The following is a 19,755-nucleotide window of genomic DNA, read 5'->3' on the forward strand; positions in this document are numbered from 1 at the left end:
CATGGCATTTAGTTGTTTAGGAAGGGGGGAAGTTTTAGGAGTGACGCCGGTTTTGAGATGTGAGAGATTTGCAACATTTAGCGCAAATCTTGTGTAGTTAGTGTGTAGTGTAGTCAATAGTTTCGTTGTGTGTGTCAGAGCAATGAGGCGACTGCTGAATGTTACAGGAGTGATACATCTCCTGTTGTCAGGCCTGCAGGTATCAGGCTGTTGTTCTCCTTTATCTCATAGTGGACAGAAATTATTTTGATGCAGAACAGCTGATTGTTCTGTAAATAGTTTGAAATGTTTATTTAAAAAAAAAAAGCCTTGGCTGCATTTTTAGGTAAACAGCTGCAGAAAACGTTGTTGTTTGCAAAACTCAGTTTTTTGATGAAGTAACTATATAATTAATTGCCCAACATTGGTCATTATATACTGTATTTTGCAGACAGAGTTACAGGACTACCTCCCAGACCACAGACTCATACTCATAATACAAATCAGAGCTTTATAAAAGAAAAGAAAGTTGTATTTTCAAAATTAGAGTTCAAGTTATTTTTACTTCCAAAAGTGTTAACATACTACACAGGTCATGAACAAGATTTTTTTTTAAATTTTCATTTTAAGTGGGCTAAAACAGTTAATTAAAAGTAGTCTAACATAAATGTAAATGCTGTAATTTGATTATTTTAATAAACCATGTTACTTGCATGGATTCGATGCTGGCGTGACCACAGTGCACATGTCTAATTGCCTAACAAGCTCATCACTGGACCCACTTCAGTTTGCCTACCAGCCTGGCATTGGAGCGGATGATGCCGTCATTCACCTCCTACATCGTTCCCTCGCTCACCTGGAGACCGCTGGAAGCACTGTGAGAATCATGTTCTTTGATTTCTCCAGTGCCTTCAACACCATTCTTCCCTCGGTTCTGAAGGACAAGCTGGAGAACTCTGGAGTGGACCATCACCTCACTACCTGGATGTTGGACTACCTCACCGACCGACCACAGTACGTGAGGACTCAGGGCTGTGTGTCGGACAGGGTCGTCTGCAGTACGGGGGCCCCACAGGGAACGGTTCTGGTTCCGTTCCTCTTCACCATCTACACTGCAGACTTCTCCCACAATTCCACCCAGTGCTTCCTGCAGAAGTTCTCTGATGACTCTGCAATAGTCGGCCTCATCACTGATGGGGACGACAAGGAGTACAGAGGACTGACTCAAGACTTTGTGGACTGGTGCCAGCTGAACTACCTCCAGATCAATGCCAGTAAAACCAAGGAGCTGGTGGTAGACTTCCGCAGGCACAAGCATTCTCCACTGCAACCACTGAACATCCAAGGTATGGACATTGAGGCTGTGGACAGCTACAGGTACCTTGGTGTTCATCTGAACAACAGACTGGACTGGACTCATAACTCAGACGCCCTCTACAGGAAAGGGCAGAGCAGGCTGTACCTGCTGCGGAGACTCAGGTCGTTTGGGGTGGAGGGCCCACTCCTGAAGACCTTCTATGACTCTGTGGTGGCTTCTGCTATCTTTTATGGTGTGGTCTGCTGGGGCGGCAGCATCTCTGCTGGGGACAGGAAGAGACTGAACAGGGTGATCCGAAGGGCCAGCTCTGTTCTAGGATGCCCTCTGGACCCAGTGGAGGTGGTGAGTGACAGGAGAATGGCGGCTAAGCTGTCATCCCTGTTGGACAACGTCTCCCACCCCATGCAGCAGACTGTGACAGCATTGAGCAGCTCCTTCAGTGGGAGACTGCGGCACCCACGGTGTGGGACGGAGAGATTTCGCAGGTCTTTCCTCCCCACTGCTGTCAGACTCCACAACAAAGACTTTAACTGAACAAACACACACATCCACACATGTGCAATAACACTAAGTGCAATAATCTTTTCTGGCATCGTTGTATTTTTACTCAGTTGTATATAGCATTCGTATTCTATTTTTATCTTATTGTATATTTTTATTCTATTTTATTCTACTGTATATAGTATATTATTTTATTCTATTCTGTACAGTTGTGTACTGTATTTATTCTTATTGTATTCTAATTTTTGCGTCATAACTTTTGCACTGTCCACTTCCTGCTGTGACAAAACAAATTTCCCACGTGTGGGACTAATAAAGGTTATCTTATCTTATCTTATCTTAATGTTGCTTACAGTGGTCCAAGGGACCACTAAGGGAATTTGTGTGTTTGCTCAGACATTGTTCATGAGCGGTGTCTTCTGATACCATACACATACAAGCACAGTGTTTCTGAGTTCATGGCCTCATAGAAAAGCGCAAGGGCTGGGGCTCTCCGCCTATAGTTCAGTTTCAGTTTATATTGCCAACAAACAAGATAAGTGGGGCTTTAAATTGTTCTGTCGAGCAAGTTAATTTGGTATCATCCACGACTTGCTGCTATATCAAGGGGAATCCATGATCTTTAATGTTACCTTCAGTGAAGAGAAAAAGATGCTCCCACCCTCCCTGATTTCTTTTGTCACAACTTCTTCACAAGTTTCAGCTTGGTCCAGATCTTGCACTAGCATTTAATCAGAGGGACAAATATGAGTATTTTTGTTCTGAATCACTTTTTAAATGCAATATTTTGTTATTCAATACACAATTTTCCTTTACCAGCAAAGTTCAGTCACATACTACTAGAAATAAACTATATCCAGTGACTTGAATAACATTTTATACGTAAACTATTAAGAGACATCTCAACCATTTGGTAGATATCAATATTTTAAAAACTATAGAGTCTATTGAAAAAAGTATAAGTGATTGTGGTTATTCCTCACCCAAGTCAATGAGAAATGCAAACATAAACTCCATTTCATTTTTCTTGGTGGGGTAGTTAAAAGGATAAGTAAGTAAGTAAAATTTATTTATATAGCACATTTCACATAAAAATCACAAAGTGCTTCACAATAAAATCAGACATACAAGATGCTATCCATGTTCTTCCGCTTGTCCATTTCAGGGTTGTGGGGGTTTCAACACCACCCACCTGTTGCGCCTTCATCACTGATTGACCTCTAGACATCCAAAGATCCAGCCTCCTGCAGCAAGTAGCACCAAGCTGCCTGCTTGCATACTGAAAAATTACGGGCTGTCATATTGAAAAAATGCCTATTATTAGAAATAAACCACTACAAAATGTATTGGGGATGGATAGTTGGGATATTAGTATACCATATAGTATATATAGTATACCATACCTCCGACCCCCTCACCTAATCTGTTGAAAACTGGACTGCAGAATTTTTGGAAGAATATGCATGAAAAAAAAAAAATTCCCTCTCGCTCCTGCAGGACAATCTTTATCCTTCAAGCTCAGGTCGTCTACCAAAGGTCTGAGAGCTCCTGTGCTCCTGCGCAGTATCTTTGCTGTTCCTAGGACTGCCCTCTTCGGATGTTGATCCTGGGATCTGCTGGAGCCACTCGCTTAGTTTGGGGGTCACTGACTGGGTGCTCCAATTACCACTGGGACCACCGTTAGCTTCACCCTCACATGGTCATTTTCGACCATCCTAGGGGGTGTCTCCCATTTTGACCTCAGGACTTCCACTCCATACTCAGCACAGATGTTTATATAGATAGATGGATAGATGGATGGATGGTTATAGCAGAATTTTGATATGATAGTACTGTAAATTAACTGGTTATTACTTTTGTAATTGCATAGCAATAATCTAGAAATTACCAAATTATTACATTAAAAGTTCTGTTTTCAATATCATATTAGTACATAATATGGTTTTTAACAATGTAGCTCATCCTATATTTTCTCATTTCATCTCCACTGTGTTTCAGCTGTGATCCAGACTTCTTCCAGAGAGTGTGTACATCCATGTCTGTAAGATCCAGAGAGGAGGCCCAGCAGTTGGAGTCTCTGCTGCAGCTCCTGGGGTTCCAGCTGCTGTTAACAGGAGAGTTAAACAGGAAAAGCTGCTGGTCTGTGGGGAGAGTCCTCAAACTGTGTGGCTCTAAAGTGGATCTCATCCTCACACCCAGCAAGATGTCTGCCAGAGGAGCCGCTCTCCTCTTTAGACACACAACACAACTACACAGTCTGAGGCAGGAAGTGAAATCATGACTCTCTTGTTCTTCTAACACCATTTATCTGCTGTCCACTTTGAATCTTTGGTTCTTGGTGTTCATCATTTCTGCTCTTTTGTCTCTTTGATCTTCAGGCTTTCCATCGACATGTCCTTGCTCCTGTTTCAGTGGGTAAGAAGAGGCAGAGTGGTCTGTCCGCTGGCTGTGGAAGAGCTTTCTCTTGTGCCTAAGAAAGCCCGACCATCACAGAGAGTATTGTTGAGGGCTGTCAGTAGTTTGGCTTCCCTGCTGAGACACTGGACAGTCGGACGGTTAGACCTGACTGAGAGCTGCATCCCTGCTCAGGGTCTGATTACTCTGCTGCTCCATGATGGTCCTCTAACAGTCAAGTAAATGTCTTTCCTGGACATCACAGGCCAAATAAAATGTACATTTTTACTTTAAATCTTATTTTATATTTATGATCTCTGCAGACTGAGTGAAGAGAGCTTCCAGCAGCTTCTGTGTCTCCTCCATGAAATCCAGGACAAGGACTTGACGTTGTCCTTCTTCAGTAAGGTTGGTGGAGACCTGACCTCCTGCTGTCTGAACTGGGAGCTTCTTCACTATCTGCTGCAGCAGGCGTCAGCTCAGACCATCACTGTGAACCTGAGGAAGAACCTCTTCTTACAGGAGGAAACCACACGTCTGCTTCCCTTTCTGGACAGGATTGTGTTTAAAAGGTGCTGAATGTAGTTTGATCTTTTACCAAACACAGTTTCTGCTGTTTAATCAGGAGGATTTGAAATGCTGTCTCATCTTTAATCAGCAGTTTATGGATCCTTTAAACAAAGTTGGAAATAAACTGTTTGTTTTCAGGCCCAGTCCCAGCTTTGTGATGAGCTCCATCAGAGAGCTCTACAGAGCTCATGACAGTCACGCTGTACCCAGTTTACTGAGGTCACTTGGTCATGTGATCAACCTGAGCTGCAGAGAGCTGGACTCAGTGGACTGTGCTGCTCTGATCTTCATCCTCAAACACGGAGACAGAGTCAAACTGAACCTCCTGTGGACCTCCATACCAGCAGAGGGAGCAGAGTCCATCCTCTTCATGCTGGACAAAGTTTCTCATCTCAGGTCAGATATTTGTGGTAAATTTCATGTAATATGAACACATAGGTTAATCTTCCTACAAAAGGTCAACATTTTGGCTTTGTACTAATTACCTGCTGATCAGATTGTCCAACAGTAAACTGAAAGAGAAATAAACAAGCCCAATTACACCGATTAAAATCATCTACAACACACTCTTTAACATTCGGTACTTCTGCATTTGTTTTTTCCTTGCAGTGTTGACAGGAATCAGCTGCTCAGGTTCATCCACTGCTGTGCTGCCTGTGACGTCCAGCAGGAGGCAGCGTCAGGCCTGCTGAGGACTCTGCAGCACAGCTTGGATCTGTCCTGCTCCTCCTGTGTGGAGCTACCAGAGGAGGATCAGCCTGAGCCTCTGAGTCTGACTGCTGATGACTGCAGGGCCGTCTCCACCATCCTGACACACAGCAGCCAGGACACACAGCTCGACCTGCGAGACTGTGAGGTGGAGGACAGCGTGCTGGACCTGCTGTTTCCTGTCCTCCACAGGGTCCGCCTCAGGTGGGAAACACCACAGAAGAGTCTAAACCAGAGAGAAGCTCGTTCACACTGGTGTTGATGCATACTGATAGTTTCTCTTTGCTCTGTTTGTCCTGTTTAGAGTCAGTAAAACTGTCCTCCTCCAGCTGCTGTCTCTGGTTCCTGTGAACAGTGAGAGGGACACAGTGAGGCGGGCGGTGTCCCTGTGTGCAGCCCTGGGTGGAGAGCTGGATCTCAGTCACAGCACGCTGGATCAGAGGGCCTGTGGGTCTTTGGTCCAGATGCTGGACTCGTGTGAAGGGCTGACAGAGCTGGACCTCAGTCACTGTCAGCTCACTGACCAGCTGCTGCTCCCTCTCATCACACATCTGCACAAAGTCCAAGTCCTGGAGTGAGTGTCACACACTGATCCTTCTCTGGGAGGCACCAATAACCATCAGCCTGTTCACACACACTACAATAATATGATGTGCAGTGATCACTTAGAGCCACTTGTTGTGTTTGTGTTACAGTCTGAGTCACAATCAGATCACTGATGCTTCGACTGATGTGTTACTGCAGCTGCTCTCCATCAACCCCTCCATCGACTGTGTGCGGTGAGCCAACATGAATCAGTCTCCATCAGTGAAGGAGTTTCTCCTCAGACTCTCAGAGGAATCATTCACAGTCTGAGCTCACATGGATTCATGTTGTTCTGAGTGAATGAGTGACGTCTGCTCTCTCTGCTTTGGTCTCTTTCTAGACTCTACAGCAACAACATCGTGCACAGAGCAGCCTTCAAGGAACACAAGCAGTTTGAGATCTGGTGAAGCACTTGTCATCATTAGGGAGGAATTCTTTAACAGTCCTCTGATAATCATTAGATGAAAATATTGGCTCGAAAGCATCAATACTGTGATCATATTAGTCAGTAGTGTAAGATAGTAAAATCAGGTTAAAGAGGTTTGATAACAATTAGATATTTTTCTTTAATATCATAATTAAGAATGTGGTTTATATAAAAGCAAAGCTCATATAGTTTTTTATCTTTTTTTTCTGAAGTGTTGCAGAGTCTCTATGACTGTCATCCTGACATTTACACAATGGATTGTCTTGTTTTGCTTTATCACAGTGACAAACATATCAGTTGTATCATTACTGGGAGTTTACCTCATTGATTTTATGTATCTTTCAGCTAATGTGCAGTAATCAATTAGAGCCACTTGTTGTGTTTGTGTTACAGTCTGAGTCACAATCAGATCACTGATGCTTCGACTGATGTGTTACTGCAGCTGCTCTCCATCAACCCCTCCATCGACTGTGTGCGGTGAGCCAACATGAATCAGTCTCCATCAGTGAAGGAGTTTCTCCTCAGACTCTCAGAGGAATCATTCACAGAACGTAGAATGCCCAAAATAATAACAACAACAACATATTTGCTTTACCTTGAGACGAGCTTTCAAGCACTTAAGTCAGAGTTTTTATTCTGAGTTGATCAAAGACCTACAGCAGCAGAAACAACAGTCAAAGAGTACAGGGGTACTGAGGAAAAAGTAGAAAAACAAAAGATGCACTTCAGAAACTCTAACAAAACAAACAAAAAAACTTTAAGTCTGTTATGTAAGTCACTTCTAACTTCATTTGCTTCACAATAGTTATGACAGATTCCTAATTAGCTTACTAATCAATGAAGGCAGAGGGAAGTACACAGCTACAGAATCCAAACGTCAGACAAATGTCAACAGGAATCCAAACGTCTGGCCAGCTTCAGAAAACAAACAGGCATTTAGCTGTTTTCGAGGACAAGCATCTATAGTGGAAACCTGAGATTAAAAAAAAAAAAAATGCTTTTCAAAATACCTTTTAAAAGCTCCTGTTCAGGTTCTGTGGCATAACTATCTGACTCACTTTGCTCTGTACTAATGTTAGATTGCTGTTGTCACACAAGAATTATTTAACTGCAGTAATGTCTTAAAGTCATAAAGACCTGGATGAACTCAAATTGCCTGCTTCTAAATTCAGATTAAACTGATTTTATTAAAAATCTTAGAAACGTTGTATCGAACCAGATACTTTCTCTGGATGGCATTTTCTCTGGCTTCAGTAACACTGTGAAGAATCTTGAAGTAGTTTTTGATCAGCATATGTCCTTCAGTGCACATAATAAAGACATATGCACGACTGCTTTCTTCCATAATATCTCTAAAATCCTGTCTCAGAGTTATGGTAGGACAGGATACTCTTCACTGGGTCCCTGTTAAATCCAGAATCAGTCTCCTCACATACAAGGTGATGCCATCTAATGTATGCACATTTAAAGTTTGCTTTTCTTGTGTTGTTGTAGATCAGAGGAGGAGCAAACGGAGGAACTTGAAGTGGAGATGCTGGAAATCCAGGCAGCAGCTTCATCAATAGGTACAACTTCAGTAGTTTCTCTCAGAAGATAAGTAAGGAACAAACACGAGTATCTGAGTCTTACAAATGTCAGTTCTTCACACAAGTGCTGCTTATTGGCTGAGGAAGAGTAAAGTAGTCCTGGTGAACCCACAAGAGGCAGACTTGGGCGGGTGTTCACATACAAACTGTGTCTCATCATTGTACATACGCACAGTAATGAGACACCATCATTGAGAGTCTGGATAATTCAAAGGTAGCAATTTTAAAGTGGAAGTAAGTAGAAAAAAATATTTTTCTCTTAAAAAGAGATCACAGACAAGGTTTAAAACATCTATTGTGTTTTACTGTATTATTTATTGCAAATAGAAAAAAAAGCTCTACTACAATTACAAAATTTTATCTGATTGGTGTTTTATTTCATATTATCACAGGGTAACATTTGAATAGTTTAGATTAGTGTACAGTGTTTCCTGTTAGTCCCCTCTATTAAGTGCCCATTTATTTCAACTACATATTCAAATTATAACAAACAGTTGAATACATATTTTAGTATGTTCAAGTATATTTAGTAATTTATATATTAGTATTTCAGTAAGTTCTTTTACATATTTACATTTATTTTTAAAGTAACGCAATAGTTACTTTTTCTGGTAATTAGTTACTTTTAGAATATTGTAACTCAGTAACTAACTCTGTTATTTTTTTTTGAAGAAGTAACTAGTAACTATATTGAATTACATTTTCAAAGTAAATTGCCCAACATTGGTCTTTACCTTACAACATAAAGCACCTTGACGTGACTTTTGTCATGATTTGCGCTATACTGAATTATGAAAAATGTAACAACATCAACAAAAATATTACAAAAGATTACTTGATCTGCTCCTGTAAATGTGTGACCTTAGAGCCAAAAAAGTGTTTTATAACTTTTAAAACAACCCCTTCAGCCTTTACTCAAATTTGCTAGTGAACAGGCCCTTAATATTAGCCATCAATAACACCATATTCATGTGATTAACCTCTAAATAAAACATAACATTAAACCATCAAAAGGTTTGTTTTAAATTCTACTCAGGTGGAATTTTAAAAGCTGCAGCTCTCATATTTTAATCAGTTGAAGCTTATGTCGCTGTGCATTTATGTCAAGATGGCAACATTGTCCAGCAAGTTTGAAGTAACCAATTATTAAGATTGAATTATGTTATGAAAAGGTCCCATACCTCAGAACTGAGTTTGGCAGTGTTCATCCTGACTTTTTGTATCTATTTATTACATTTTTTATTTTGTTTAGTCTTATAGCCAATAAATGGGAATATTAGAATCTTTGTAAACATAGCCACTGTAAGGAAGCAGATACACAAAGGAAAATAACTACTAAAATACTGCACTATACAAAAATCTTCAGCCACCTTTCATTCTGCTTCCATGACCACTTTGTCATGGCTGTGTGCTGTGCAGTAGGGGTGCAACGATATTCGTATCGATATTGAACCGTTCGATACAGTGCTTTCGGTTCGGTACGCATATGTATCGAACAATACAAAATTTTTAATTTATTTTATCAACTTTCCTTCTGACGATGCTGTCTGTGTTGAGCGCTCAGTGAATCTGCATTCGACTACTCCGCCTAGGCTCAACAGTGCAGCCTAGGCGGAGTAGTCGAATGCAGATTCACTGAGCGCTCAACACAGACAGCATCGTCAGAAGGAAGAGCGCAGGGCAAGCTAGCGAGACAGAAGTTAAGCTCTCTTTGCAACATGGACCTCCCGCACCCTCATTCAGATCTGGCGTTTGGAATTATTTTGGTTTTCATGTGACGTATGACCCTGAAGGTAAGCGAGTCATGCACTAAAGTAAAACAGTATGTTGGATGTGCCATGCAATGCTCAATTACATGGGTGGGAACTAGTGTGTTAGCGCAGTTAGCTCGTTAACGTGTTGGCCGTCTAGCCCAGTCTAGCACGGGGCGATCGGTGGTAGCTCGTTAACGGAGATTTGCCGTGTTGTGGCGTTAAGGTCATTTCAACGAGATTAACCTGAAAGCACTAGTGGGAACACAACGAATATGACTGCACATTTACGCCGACATCATCCTAGTGCAAAGACGAAAACAACAAGCATGCTACTAACTTTAGCCGAGTCATTTAGACAGCTGTTAGCACATGATTCTCCTTATGCTGCTGAGAATATAGCCCAGAAGAAGCGGATAGTATAGCTTTTATTTTGGAAAGAGCCATTTCTCTGTAATAAACTCTCTTTTCCAAAGATGAGTGATTCCTCAATCAGATACAGGGCTCGCAATATCGCTAGCCCGACGTCCCGGGGCTAGCGATCTTTTCAGTCGGGCTACCAAAATCTATCTCTTCCCTGCCCATCGGGCTATTGTAGGAAGGAAAAATATATGTCAATGCTTTTGCATTCTTTCAGAAATGTAGCTGGGTAATTATGTCATTGGCATCGGTGAGCCACTGTCAATATGTGACATATTGAAATCGCGTTTGAATTTGTGCTTGTTTTTTTGCTTTCACTTTGCAATGACAGCACTGATCTGTGAGTGATGATAATTTGTGCACCAAAACTGGGGCAGGGATAGCTCAGTAGGTAAAGTGGTCGCCCCACGATCGGAAGGTCGGCGGTTCGAATCCACTTAACGGCTACCCTGAGGTACCCCTGAGCAAGGTACCGTCCCTACACACTGCTCCCCGGGCGCCTGCTTAGTGGGCTGCCCACTGCTTCACTGAGTGAATGGGTCAAATGCAGAGAAAAACAAGTAATTTCCCCATGGGGATCAATAAAGTATCCATTATTATTATTAATTCCTCTGACATCGTCTTATTAATCGTTAGCTTACTATGCAAACATGACAAGTGAAATCTCCCGCAGCTTAAACATGTGAGAGGTTGATCGCGCAGAGAATCGCTGAGCTTATGTGAGTGCGTGTGTAAAAGCAGCAGGATATATATTTGACTACGATGACCTTCACAGACAGATATATATTTTAGTTCTGCTGAGCCAAATAAGACAGGTCAGGGTGAAGAAGCCAAAGAAAAGCTTACCACAAAACGGAGAAGTTATGACAAATCAGACTATAAGGCAAAAAGAAAGTGCAGCTTTATGGTTTCATGGACAAAAGAATTTCTGTGGCTGCAATATGATGAGCTAAATAACCAGGGCTGCACATAAGTGGTCCGCAGGTGCGCATTCGCTGTCAAAATAAAAAACACGCACAAGGGTTGGGGTTAAATTTAAAAACTGTACTTTTGAGTTAAAATATATATTTATAATTTTAATAAATGACAAATTAAAAAGGCATGAACATTTTTTTGTATCGAAAAAATATTGAACCGTGACACCAAAGTATCGAACCGAACCGTGAATTTTGTGTATCGTTGCACTCCTACTGTGCAGGTAGGCAGGATTGGACCCAAACGCAGGGCTCATGGAGGCAGAGGTGAACTTAAGATACTCAGTTTATTACAGGAAAATAAGAAGAACAGAAAACTAACTAAACTGGGAAAACAAATAAACTAACAGGCAGGCAAACGGAACACAGTGAAAATGAGGGTGCGCAGACATTAACGACGCAACAGAGGGCAAAGGAAAACACAGGGCTTATATACACAGGTACACAGGGAGTAATCAGGGAATGGGAAACAGGAGGGAGACACAGCTGGGAGAGATCAGGGCTAACAAGACAGGGGGGAAGTAAAACTGAACACACTGACATCAGACATGAACCTTCAAAGTAAAACAAGAAACAATTTACAAAAACACAGATTGACACTGAACTAAATCTAGGATAATAATCAAAATAGCACAACTAAAGAACCAGAACATAAATCATAATACAGAAATTTACCAAAATATAAGAAACTGCAAAAGCCGGGTCAAAATGACCCAGAACCGTAACACACTTTCACAATAATATTTTATTTGTTTTTTTTAAGCCAGTTAAGACTGACCAATGAATTATTTAAGCTAAAAAACAACAACAACAAATAAACCAGTGTTTTGTCAACACATACTAGACAAATTTGTGTAATAAAAAGTTTTAAATTGTTTCTTTAGGCAATTTCTTCTAATAGCTTGTTGCAAAATCACATATTTTTCCCCCCATTTTTTTAGTTGAATCTATTAACATTTTCAAAGATAACACAGTTTGGCAGGCATAAAAATAGTATTTTTGTACCAACATGGGGATTCTCAGCTATTCCCAGAAAACTTAGCATAATTTCATCATTCCTAAAAATAAATAAATATACATTTTTATTTATTTTTTTTATTTATTGTTATGTTCTTAAGAAATAGGAGGGAATCCAAGAAAGACCTGACACAGGACCTAAGAGAGGTGTCTGGACCATCAGCTGATCATTCTACTGGTTACAAAAGTCTCATCAGAAATGGTCTCAGTGGAAGGATCGGGGTAAAGAAGCCATTCTTAAGGAAGGGAAACGGAGTTACACTAGAATTTTTGTTTCAAATCATTGTCAGTATGTTTGGAGAAGGTCATGAGAGATGACAACACTGAGTGTCTACAGCTATCTGTAAAACAGTGGAATCTCTGTCATGGTTTGATGCTGTAATTCAGCCAGTGGCGAAGATCTTTTCAAACTTGATGGAATTGTAAACACAGAAAGTGTGTGAGAACATTGTGTTTTCCATTGTGATCCCATTGGAACACTATCAGCCATACACTGACCTCTCCCGAATCTGGACCCTCAACATTATTGAAGCAGTGTGGGATCATCTTAACAGAAAATGAAACAAAAGGCAGAAACATCAAAAGAAGAATTTTGAATGTCCTTCAAGAAGCCTGGAGAACTATTCCTGAAGACTACTTAAAGAAATGGCAAGAAAGCTGCCTAGGAAAGCTCAGACTGTGCTGAAGAATAAAACTGGTCATACCAAATATCGACTTTGGAAATAATTAAAATTGCAAAAGAGTAAATAAAAATAAAAAAGCTAAATAAATCACTACACCTTTTTCTCACATTTCCTAGCAAAATATAAATAAATTAGGTTTGGAATGAGACTTTTCCACAGTACTGTAAGTAGACGATTACCACAACAGCCCACTCGGTCTATATTGAACACAAAAAACGTTGGCTGTAGCTGTAGAGTCTAACTGAAAAGTGAGTCTATCCACATAGCAGACAATATTAGAGAATACAAATATTCAATTAAATTGTTTGTAGCTAACATGCTTCAGCATTGGACAGCTACCAGCTAACTTAACCAAATCGATAAATGGGGAAACAGCAGCAGGTATTTCCACAGGTGGAATCCAGAAGTTTCTGAGAGAAAAATGATGGCAGGAAACCTTGAGCTGCTGAAGTCAGACTGACTCAGATCTTATGAAGAGAGCTAGAGTATAGTTTATATTGCCAACAGCTCTTTGTCTTCTCCCATCAGATGACTCTGAGGTCAAACCGGGTCCAAATACACCAGACATAAATCCCAAAGATGTGAAGAAGGTGAGAAAAGAAACTATATTTATATTTCAGAATAATCTGAAGATTCTAAGATTGGTAGATCCTAACAAACTCTTTGAATGCCTGTTGTGAATTTATAAGATGAAACTAACAAACTTCACTACACTACACATGAATAATTATCATATTGCATCAAGCTTTAGCTTTATACCCTTTCTGTGGGATCCTGATTAGTAAATTTACTGTCAGGTTCTATAGCCCATGCTCACAGGTGTACACACGGGTGATCACACCCACAAACTACACCCTTTTTGGCTCCTACCTCAAAGCACACTGTGTTCTGTTGATCTTATGTGCTGCACAATAATGTTTAACATTTAGTATTTACTGTCATATTCCCATATATCATTGTGATGTTGGTTATTCTATTACTCTTGTTCTCTTCTGCTTGTTTTCTTTTTTCTTTCTCAGCAGGTGATCCAGGTGATTGATATATGCATTTTTTTTTCTCTGCCCGTTCTGTTGGTTTTTGTCTTTTGCCCTTCTCCCCCGTCCCTCTTCTCAGCTGTTTCTCTTTCCCTCTTTCTTTCTCCCCTTCTTTCCCCCAGTCAAGTCTGTCCCGTATTCAGTAAGTGAAAATAAAACAAACAATAAAAGGTGAATCAAATGGACCATTACGGCAAGGCTGGGATGGTCAATTTGGTAAAGTAAATCCGTTGGGCATCTTTCTTTGCCTTTAGACAACAATTCTGATGGCAAAAGAGCCAAACGGGACAGGCAAAAAAAAAAAAAAAAAGGTTCTATAGCCCGGTATTCTCACACTGTACATACAATTTATCTGTAAAGCATGCTTAAGTTAAGTTTTCACCATTTATTAACAAATGTTTCTGTCTAAATTCCAGCTTCCATCCAGCTTCATACCTGAAGTAAAAAATGAATGTGCACAAATCTTCTACAGGTAACAACATCATAAATCCACAGCTGTAACAGCTTTCATGTCACATTCTCAGTAAATTTTCTATAAAATTTCTGTTGTTCTCATGTCTCACAATTAGAACAACACAGATTATGCAGACCTCTGGGAGCATTTTAGCATTAAATTTTGGATAATACTTTTAATGCACACTACAGGAAAATCTTTAGCTGTGTTTTTCATCTCATTGAAGACAAAATTAGGGAAATGTAGAAAAATAAAACAAGCTTTCCTTTGAACCACCAACAGAAACTACTATAATTTCTGTTTCACTCTTTCATCATTAGTGGAGGTGCTACAGGAGTAAATGCTCCTGGAGTTACCTGCATTAACTTTGATATATGTTTTACTTTTGTCTGTGTGCTCCCTTTTTGGTCAGTGATCGTGAGGCGGAGTCTGATAGGAACAAAGTTTTTCATTTTAGGGTTTAAAAGTTCAGGTCATACAACCTTTATGTTATATCCTGCAGGTTCAAGTGTCCTGGTTCAGGTTTGTTCCACTGTATTCTGACTGGACTGGTGTTTGATATGACTCGAGAGGCAGAGCTCCTGTACAAAATCATCCAGTGGGATGAGAGTGTCCTCCAACCAGCTGGAAAGATGGCTGCAGGGCCACTGTTCGACATCAAATGTTGTGAGGATGCTGTCCGTCAGCTACACTTCCCACACTGTGTAAAAACACAGGAAGGTGAGCAGATTATTTTTGACAGTAATGCCCACAATAATCACCCACTCACCCCAGAGACTTGTTGTATGTCTGCCTTTGTGATGTTGACTGGCTCTTGCTCTGGGTGGTTGCTGCAGTCTGCTCTTAGGTCCACCAGCCACTTGGCAGTGGTGTTGTGTGACACCTCTTTCTCCCAAATGTTCTCCTAATATTGCTCAGTTCTAGTTGTGTTGTGTTGTTATTCTCTTGAAGCTGAGAGTACATGCTGGATAGATCTTTGGAGAGCAGGCTGTTTATTTTCATGCTCTCTGCTTCCCCGATATATTTCTTCAGCCTTGATAATTCATATTGATTGACTTTTACATGTACTCAACTATGTGTGTGTGTGTCGCTATATGTGTATATGAATGGGCACAAATATACATACAGATTCTCACTATGAGTCACACGTGAACATAGTCGTGCACATGAGCTCACTCACTGAAAATGGAGAAAGTGCACGGTCATATTGAAGTGATTGATGATGATCTTAGTAATATGAATTCATTCCAGACAGCATGTTGAAAAGAAAGGAACAGAGAAGAGATAAGAGGGTCAGAAAAGGGATAAAAAGGCTGTTTGTAAGAGTGGGTAGTTAAAATGAGTGGATCAGTGGGTGTTCAGATAAATACATGTCTGTTGACTCTGTGTTTTCACAGCTCTGCTCTCTGATGGCCTCCTGTCTGTTGCCCACTTCACTGATGATGCAACGCGCTTCATCAAACCACTAAAGATCACAGATACTCATGTGATTGTTGATAACCCCCACCTCTCTGCCTTTGGCCTTGTCCTGGATTTCCTGATGGGCATTTGGAACAAGCAAGTTAAGGGGCAAGTTTTATTGTTCCTCAGTCCACCAAACCATGCAAAACAGACTCAAAACATCAATGTGCTTCTTCTGCCAAGAAACATCCCCATGACTGAGGTAAAAATTCATTATTCTTACAGCTTCATCTTTTTCATTGTGTCAATAGAATCCAGTTTAGTGCATAGTTGTGTAGCTTTATATTCACTTGGAGTTGTAGCTACCAACAATGAATGTGAACATTGATTAAAAATGGATGTGGCAGGTGGAACCACAATGTGTTCCAGTGTAGATGTGCAGTGGGAGAAATGAATCACTTACAAATAAGTCCCATTATAATTTCTGGTACTAATAATTGATTTTCTTTGTGGACAGGCTGTGAAAAGCTGACTTGTGCTGTTGCTGTTGTAGCATTTCCTTCTTTGTGGAGCACATGGTGTTTAAACATTATGGCTGCCCACCAACCCACAGCCAGTTTAAAGTGTTACTAAAAAACATCGTCATCTTAAACTGATCACTTCTATCAAAATCCTTGTAAAAGCAAGTGTATTGCATAGCAGCCATATTTAAAAGACAATTGGCTCCTTACTTTGGTAGTTACTTTAAAGCTTTATGTAAATAAACTTTAATTCAATGTTTTGGAAATTAAAAGAAACACTTGTATGAAACCAGTAGTTGCACCTGATTAAGGCTAGCTGACTTTGCCCACATGTAAGGTTTTAAAAACTTTCTCCAGTAATCTAAACTTCTATCCACCATCTTTACCAAAATTCTCCAACTGTCACAATGTGTGATGGCAGATGGTGTGGAGGTTGTGTTGTTCGGACCCAAATGCAGACAAATGAGTCACAACTGAACTTTAACTACATTCATCTCTCTCTCTAATATCTCTGCTGCTACCCAGAACATAACCAAGCAGTGATTATAAGCATCCATTACTGTATACTGCACAACAATACCAAACTCCTAAATATAAACTCCTGTTTATATTACCCTTAGCTATTCAGTAACCATTTTAGCTGTCAGTCATGCATTTTTTTCTGGAAAAACAAAAATTAATTAGAAAAATAGTTTAATGATAACAAATCAAAGTTTCAATTAAAATGCCAAATGTTTGCTGGTTCAAGTGTATCCCTTCTTAAAATTTGTAGATTTTATTTGGTGTCATTGTGTAAATAGTTTCATGCAGGGATAAAACTGTATATAAAATGTTCTGATGACTCTTAAGGTAAGCAAGCATCATCAACCTTCCCACTTCATCCTGGTGCCTTCTGCGTGTAACCTCATCAAAAATACGACCTACACCGTTCACTGTCCCGTGGCCAATAAAATCCAACCCAAAGTAAGTACTCTGAAGAAAAGTTGTCCAGTACTTTAATGAAATGGAGGCATCAAGCTGTGTGTAAAATAATACCAGCAATATCAAAAATAATCACCCTGTGTCTGAAATGCAGATATTCTCTACATTTAACATTTAATTTGACTTTTTGAATCAAGATGTTGTACGTTTTATGTTCATGTAGGTAGCATGTAAGGATTTATTGGCAGAAATATCAGTGTCTACAGTGGAGGAAACTATAAACAGAATCTGGGCCTTAGGTGTACAAAACTATGCCATCCACATGAATTGAGACATGAGATGATAAGAGGAATGGGGTTACAATCACTTAATGAGACTGCCATAGTTAAAGATACTGATGCTATGCTTCTTTTCAGAGAGCTGAGTTTGACATGGAGTTTGGACCAAACTACTCCCCAACATTTGTGATCCGCCTTCCAATGAATACAGATGAAGTGACTCTAACCATCCGAGACCAAACTGACACAGAGGTTTGGGAGCATGAAGCAGATCTAACAGGTCATTATCCTGAAATTTCTTTGGACATGTTAGAAAGGAATAGAGTACAATATTCATCTTGACTAATCCATGTTGACTTTGAGTTCTTCCTCATATTTTAGCACTTTTTGAGCTCCAGGTGTTTAAGAAGCTGTGATGTCTATTTGTATTTAATGAGGCCTTTTGCAGTCTACACCTATTGCAGGATAGCTAAGGGAGGATTTAGGGTCACCTGATCCAACCCTAACTATATACTTTATCAAAAAGGAAAGTTTTAAGGGTAAAAAAAAAGTAGTGAGGGTGTCTGTCTCCCAAATCCAAACTAGGAGCTGGTTCCAGTTCTGACCTTGTATGTGATGAGAAGGATTTTGAATTCTATTCTGCATTTAACAGGGAGACAATGAAGGGAAGCCAATACAGGAGAAATATGTTCTCTCTTTCTAGTCCCTGTCAGTACTCTTGCTGCAGTATTTTGAATTAACTTTTCAGGGAGTTTTTAGGACATCCTGATAATAATAAATTACAGTAGTCCAGCCTAGAAGTAATAAATGCATAAACTAGTTTTTCAGTGTTTCTCTGAGACAGGATATTTCTCATTTTAGAGATATTAGATGGAAGAAAGCATTCCCACATATTTGTTTAATATGTACATTGGAGAGCATATATTGGTCAAAAAACACCTCCAAGTTCCCCACAGTGTTACTGGTGGTCAAGGTAATGCTACCCAGAGTAAGAATCTGGTTAGACACCATATTTCTTAGATTTTTAGGGCCGAGTACAATAACCTCAGTTTCATCTGAATTTAGAACCCAAAAACTAGAAGTCAACCAGGTATTTCTATTTTTTTTTTTTTTTGTGTCCCGTTTGGATCTTTGGCCATCAGAATTGTTGTCTTAAGGGCAAGAAAGATGCCAAGCGGATTTATTTTACCAAGTGGATCATCATGGCCTTGCCATATTGGTCCATTTGATTGACCTTTATTATAATTATGAATTTATTTTATTTTCGGTTGCTACAAACGGGACAGACATGACTGGGGGATAGGACAGGGAGAAAGAATGAAAGAAAGAGAGGGAGAGAAAGAAAAACAGAGGGGAGAAGAGACGGTGAGAAAGGGGGGAAGAAAGAAAAACAAACAAAACACCTGGATCACCTGTATGGAGAAAAAAAAACAGAAGAGAAAGCAAACAACAAAGAGCAACATAATAAAAACGGCACCATCACAATAAACTAGCTAGCAGTAGATAACAGTAGATACTAAATATTAAACAATATTGTGCAGCACGCAAGATAGACAGCGCACAATGTGCTTTGAGGCAGCAGCCAAGAAAGGTGTAGTCCGCGTCTGTGAACACCCGTGTGTACACCTGTGTGCACACCTGTGTGGATCAGCATGCTTGTATTCCAAAGGTTTCTCCATGTAACGATCTGCTAGGGAGTGTGGGGAGCCATAGCCCCGTCCCCCAGGGCATGAAGCAGGTATGGAGGAGATCCAGGCCCCAGATATCCAGAGGCCCCAGAGTACACGGACCCGAGGAGGACCACCAAAAGGGGGGGAACCGTGCCACCCTCCTGGGAAGAGCTGAGTAGAGCCCCAAACGAGAGGTCACCCAGCAGCTACGGAGCAGAAGTCAGAGGGGGTTGCAGTGGCGTGCCCGTGGGCTCTGCCGGCAGCCAGCTGTGTCAGAGAGGACCGAGCTTCAGGCCTAGAGGCCAGAGGCCTGAGGGCATCCCGCCCCCCGGAAGGAGCCCAGACGGGCCACAGGTGCCAGGCCCGCCAATCGGCCACCAGGAGTGAGCCAGTACATACATGAGCGCCAGTGGCGTGTCTAGAAAATTTTTGTTGGGGGGGCCAGGTAGGGGCACAGATTTGGAGAAGGGTGGCAGATGTAATTGGCAGATAATGTTTAAAAAAAAATTCTACCAACCATTAACCATAATTCAATAACCCTATAAACCTAATAACCGAATGCG

General features: G+C 40.6%; 1 protein-coding gene across 2 annotated transcripts in view; it reads left to right on the forward strand.

Annotated features, from left to right (window-relative positions):
* Nucleotides 1–19,755, forward strand: part of LOC146680749 (uncharacterized) — a 60,860-nt gene that overhangs the window by 34,059 nt on the left and 7,046 nt on the right. For both annotated transcript variants that reach the window (XM_085449891.1, XM_085449893.1), the window contains 16 exons: nt 3,797–4,060; nt 4,177–4,431; nt 4,516–4,764; nt 4,901–5,158; nt 5,372–5,674; nt 5,775–6,044; nt 6,166–6,249; nt 6,396–6,458; nt 6,876–6,959; nt 7,977–8,047; nt 13,442–13,503; nt 14,364–14,419; nt 14,904–15,121; nt 15,799–16,064; nt 17,173–17,286; nt 17,661–17,802. In XM_085449891.1, coding sequence (XP_085306017.1) covers nt 3,797–4,060; nt 4,177–4,431; nt 4,516–4,764; nt 4,901–5,158; nt 5,372–5,674; nt 5,775–6,044; nt 6,166–6,249; nt 6,396–6,458; nt 6,876–6,959; nt 7,977–8,047; nt 13,442–13,503; nt 14,364–14,419; nt 14,904–15,121; nt 15,799–16,064; nt 17,173–17,286; nt 17,661–17,802 — 2,759 coding nt within the window. The remainder of the gene's footprint in view (nt 1–3,796; nt 4,061–4,176; nt 4,432–4,515; nt 4,765–4,900; nt 5,159–5,371; nt 5,675–5,774; nt 6,045–6,165; nt 6,250–6,395; nt 6,459–6,875; nt 6,960–7,976; nt 8,048–13,441; nt 13,504–14,363; nt 14,420–14,903; nt 15,122–15,798; nt 16,065–17,172; nt 17,287–17,660; nt 17,803–19,755) is intronic.

Source organism: Copadichromis virginalis, linkage group LG23, assembly GCF_057382275.1.
Source record: "Copadichromis virginalis isolate Kocher_CV1m ecotype Utaka linkage group LG23, C_Virginalis_male_GT1.1, whole genome shotgun sequence".
Taxonomy (NCBI): Eukaryota; Metazoa; Chordata; class Actinopteri; order Cichliformes; family Cichlidae; genus Copadichromis; species Copadichromis virginalis.